Raw genomic sequence first — 4,747 nt, 5'->3', positions numbered from 1 at the left:
GGAGCGCTTGTAGTGTTGCCTCTTTGTATGTTGCAGGCAGGATCATTACTGGAACATGGGTGGCCACATAGGCCACATATCATTTTAGATTGTTGACTCTCTTGCCCCTAGAAGTCATCACTTGCCAGTTGTTCATCAGTTACTGTTGGGACACCATGAGCCTCTGTCCTTCTCCCATCACTGCTGCTTTTTGCTGCCTTTATCTTGTGCCGCTCTCATGCATGCTGTCCAGCAGCTGTTAATTCATTGAACAACGGTCCTGCCTTGTCCAGAAAATGCTCTTTCACTGCAGATGTCTGGTAGCTTTGGCTCTTCCAGGGTCAAAACTGGCTTCTGACAGGTTCAAAGGCTCCACTAAGGAGATTATAATTAGATTTTTTTATGGGATGCATATTTATTGCCTGTCTAACTGCCTTGCAAATATTTGTGGTTAGACCTATAGACTATTGTCACCTGCTTTGTGGGAGAAATACAGTGTGTTTGATGGTTCCTGCCATAGATCCCTGTTTGGTTAAACTGCTGAGAATGGCTGCTTCCATCATACTGTGGTCAAGTGTTCACATCACTATCATATGCGTTTAGTACCACTGGAAATGCTCAGGAAACCGTGGAGCAAAGAATGTGACAGGAAGAACACATGATCGCAAACTGTGGACAATGCATTACACACAAATGAATTTCTTCTGCCTGTCCTGGCTTTGAGTCATCATGGAAGAGAGATGGCTTAGATGGTTTTTAAAATAGCTGCATGCCTAGGGAAACATGATAATGATCCTAACATACATACAGAGATAGGACTGTGGCAAAAGGAAAGAGGATGTTAATAACCCTGAGGGAAAAAAGTCCTTGTCCTTACATGAGCAACAGACACTGTTTTCTCAGCCCCCACCTCCCCCAGCATTGCTTGTCTTTGGGGAACGTCTTTTAGTATATATATGAGGTGGAAATTTGACGGAACTCTGGAGTTTTATAAACTAACTTTCCTGGGTTGGTGGCCACATTGGGTTGGAACGTCTCAGAGATGCAGCTGTCATTGACTCAAGCATGCTCCTGTAAGTAGCCCTTCACCTGTGTTCCTCATTACAATATTTCACCAATGAATTTGCATGGTATAATTTCTTCGGTAATCTCAAAGCCCCACTTTGGGAAAACTGACATTTATTCAGTTCTCACCTGGTGACAAACACTAACAGAGAGAACTAGGAAAGAACTTTCCAGAATGTAAATGCTCAATTAAGAGCATTTACATACTTTGAGATCAGTGGATGTTTTAGGGGCTGCTGCTTGTCTTGGGAACCCGTGACAATATCCTAAGAGATTTTTCATTTTCTAAGTTGACATGACTGAAAAGAAGGGGTCACTGTAATTTGTTTCTGACGTGCAGTTGTTGTTAAATTTCTTCATTGCATAAGTAACCTTTAAGAAAAGACATTACTCAACTCAAAACGATTAGGTAGCTGAAATGGAGAACTTGGACTTTACTGAGATCACAGGATACTATGTTGCAATTTTCTAAACACCAGGAGAAAGAAGCTAAAAATTTGGGATGATGGGCTGAGGTATGTGTTTACTTAGTTAAGTCACCCTGCCTGAACATTCAGTTCTGAAGTCTAACGTAGACAGTGGTAATGGACTCTTCCTTACAAATTTGGAATATGCCAGATGACACAAAGAAAGGCGCAGGCATGTACTAACAGATCACCTTAACTTTGTATGTGACAGTTATAAGAAAAATGAATTAGTAACAGCCATAATATTTAATTTATGAAATGGAAAATGAGCATATATATCCAAGGTATTAAAATATTTTAAAACAAACAATGTAAACTTTGGTATAGGATTAATTTAAATTTTAAATATCCTTAAATTTGAGTATCCATCTGGAGCCTGCCAAAGATTCAGAAAGTCACTGAAATGTCAGGCTATGACTTTAGGAAATACAATTATTTACCCACATTTGTGCAATAGGAAAAATTCACTCCCAATTCTGATATACAAAACTGCGTCTTGTAGCAGAAGACCCCAAAATGGACAAAAATTCTAAAGACTGTGTAGCCCCTATAACCTCATTTAAGTAGATCACTGCAATGGGTGTTTTTCTCTCATGGCAGGGGCACTCCTGCTGGTAGTGTCAAGCTTTCTCCTCTGGCAGAATGTGGCCTCCACCTCAATGGATCAGATGTCCACAACAGACTTGTACAATCTTCTTGTCCGCAAATCCTCAGACAACCGTAATCGTGTCTCATTACTATACCGTGAGTATGTAAGTAGCACGCTTACTTTTAGCTTTCTCTAAAAGTTTTCTTAAACATTCTATAGATCAAACTAATGGGCCTAATGGGCACCATGAACCAAATTCAAATACACCACCATAGGTAAAATAAAATATCAGACATTAAACCATCACACAGAAAGAATGGGAAGTTTTATGAAGCCCCAAAGAGTTTTAGAGAATGCGATGGTATTTTTTTTTTACTCTTCGTGGTAATAAACTTTTGAAAAGCAACTTGTTTTCAACATGGACTTTGGGAATAAATCCAGAAATAATTACCAGGGAGGGACTGCAAATTTCTGGTGTTGCACGGCACACTCATTCTCTGTGAGCATTCTTCAATCAACGTTCTGCTGATATCCAGTGCAGAGCTACATTCCTGCACTGAGGTGTGTGGATAGAATCACACCCAACTGATCTGAAACCGTGTAAAGAGGAAAGAAACAAAAATCTGGGTCCCCAAGAAATCCTAATGTCAGACAACCGTAATCGTGTCTCATTACTATACCGTGAGTATGTAAGTAGCACGCTTACTTTTAGCTTTCTCTAAAAGTTTTCTTAAACATTCTATAGATCAAACTAATGGGCCTAATGGGCACCATGAACCAAATTCAAATACACCACCATAGGTAAAATAAAATATCAGACATTAAACCATCACACAAAAAGAATGGGAAGTTTTATGAAGCCCCAAAGAGTTTTAGAGAATGCGATGATATTTTTTTTTACTCTTCGTGGTAATAAACTTTTGAAAAGCAACTTGTTTTCAACATGGACTTTGGGAATAAATCCAGAAATAATCACCAGGGAGGGACTGCAAATTTCTGGTGTTGCACGGCACACGCATTCTCTGTGAGCATTCTTCAATCAACGTTCTGCTGACATCCAGTGCAGAGCTACATTCCTGCACTGAGGTGTGTAGATAGAATCACACCCAACTGATCTGAAACCGTGTAAAGAGGAAAGAAACAAAAATCTGGGTCCCCAAGAAATCCTAATGCTGTTTATCAATCCCAGTGAAGAGCTTCTACTTACTGTGGGAGGATTAATATACAAGTGGAAATACGGTCTGTCTTCCCAGTGGACATAGGTATCTGTTCAAGGTCATTTGATAAAGAGTAAATAACTTACACTTCAGTGCTAAATTAGTAGTCTAGATAATAATTCTATGGACTTGTAATAAATAAATATTGATATTTTCCTATTTTACACTAGGGTTTCTTTTTATTTCATTTCATATTCTGGATTGGCAATCTTTTATATGCATAATATTTCTGTGATTCCAAATTGGCTCAATATTAGCATTAAAAATATGTGCTTTCAGGGGGCTGGAGAGATGGCTCAGTGGTTAAGAGCACTGACTGCTCTTGCAGAGGACCTGGGTTCCATTCCCAGCACCCAAATGGCAGCTACGAATCGTCCTTAACTCCAGTGCCAGGGGAATCAGAAATCATCTTCTGACCTTCATGGCATTGCACAATATGGGTACATTCACATACATGCAAGCAATACATTTACACACATAAAATAAAAAAAATACATTATTCTAATCTTCAGTTGATTATTATATATAAGCATTAAGTAATAAGTTAATTCTTTGTTCATTGCTGAATAGTTGCTTTAAATATGTCCAGATTTTTATGAACAGTTGTGACAGAATCCATGATCTCATTATAGATTTGTCATAAAGATTTGGTGATAACAGAAAGAAATGACACAATTTTGCAGCGCCTAGTTAAAAGAAACACAACACCTTGGACCAGAAATTAGCATGAAATTCCTAGTATGGACACATACACTGTCCTTGGCGCTCATCTCAATCACTACATAAAGAGGACACTTAAACCTTTCGTATTGCTGGATTCTGTGGGGTTTTCATGACCTTTGTCCAAACTATAATTTTTACAATAAACAAAAGGCAAAAGAACAATAGTGAAGAAGGAGGAGGTTCAGAGGCTCAGTAGTTAGACTGCATCTCTAAGGGCAAGGAGATCTAGGCCACTTGCGTTTTCTTAATTCCTCAATTGCAGTTTGTATATAGTTGTTATTGTTAGAAATTGGATATCTGTTACATACATTAATGATCTGGTGAGAGATGATTTCTTTTCACTCTGAAGTTTTGACAAATTAGAGAGTCTCCTTATTTCTAGGGGCAAACATATGCCAACCGAAGTTGGTACAGGGAAGACCACCCTTGCCACACTGGTGCCCTCCTTACATCAGAGATCAAACAGCGTCTCCAGTACACAAAAGTGAGTATATGCTGTGGGTTTTACCAGGACGGCTGAGGTTGTACATTGGCTGGCTGTGCTGTAGGTCATTAAAGGAGTTATAAGATGTGTGATTATCATCTATCAATAAAATAAAGCAAGATTGAGAACAGCCACATTATATAGTTGATAACATAAATTAAATCAAATGGTAGTTCATATCATAAATGAGTCAAAAATTGTCTTTCAGAGGACTTTTTTTTCT

At 38.6% G+C, this 4,747-nt stretch overlaps 1 protein-coding gene across 1 annotated transcript in view; it reads left to right on the top strand.

Moving 5' to 3' along the window:
• Nucleotides 1-984: 984 nt before the first annotated feature.
• Nucleotides 985-4,747, top strand: part of LOC108491200 (prolactin-3D4-like) — a 12,579-nt gene continuing 8,816 nt past the window's right edge. Inside the window, exons 1-3 of the mRNA XM_017799985.2 lie at nucleotides 985-1,052; nucleotides 2,112-2,263; nucleotides 4,423-4,524. Of these exons, the coding sequence (XP_017655474.1) occupies nucleotides 1,022-1,052; nucleotides 2,112-2,263; nucleotides 4,423-4,524 (285 nt within the window). The 5' untranslated portion in view covers nucleotides 985-1,021. The remainder of the gene's footprint in view (nucleotides 1,053-2,111; nucleotides 2,264-4,422; nucleotides 4,525-4,747) is intronic.

Source organism: Nannospalax galili, unplaced genomic scaffold, assembly GCF_000622305.1.
Source record: "Nannospalax galili isolate Female #2095 unplaced genomic scaffold, S.galili_v1.0 scaffold2161, whole genome shotgun sequence".
Lineage (NCBI taxonomy): Eukaryota > Metazoa > Chordata > Mammalia > Rodentia > Spalacidae > Nannospalax > Nannospalax galili.
This window is presented reverse-complemented; position numbering and strand designations above follow the sequence as displayed.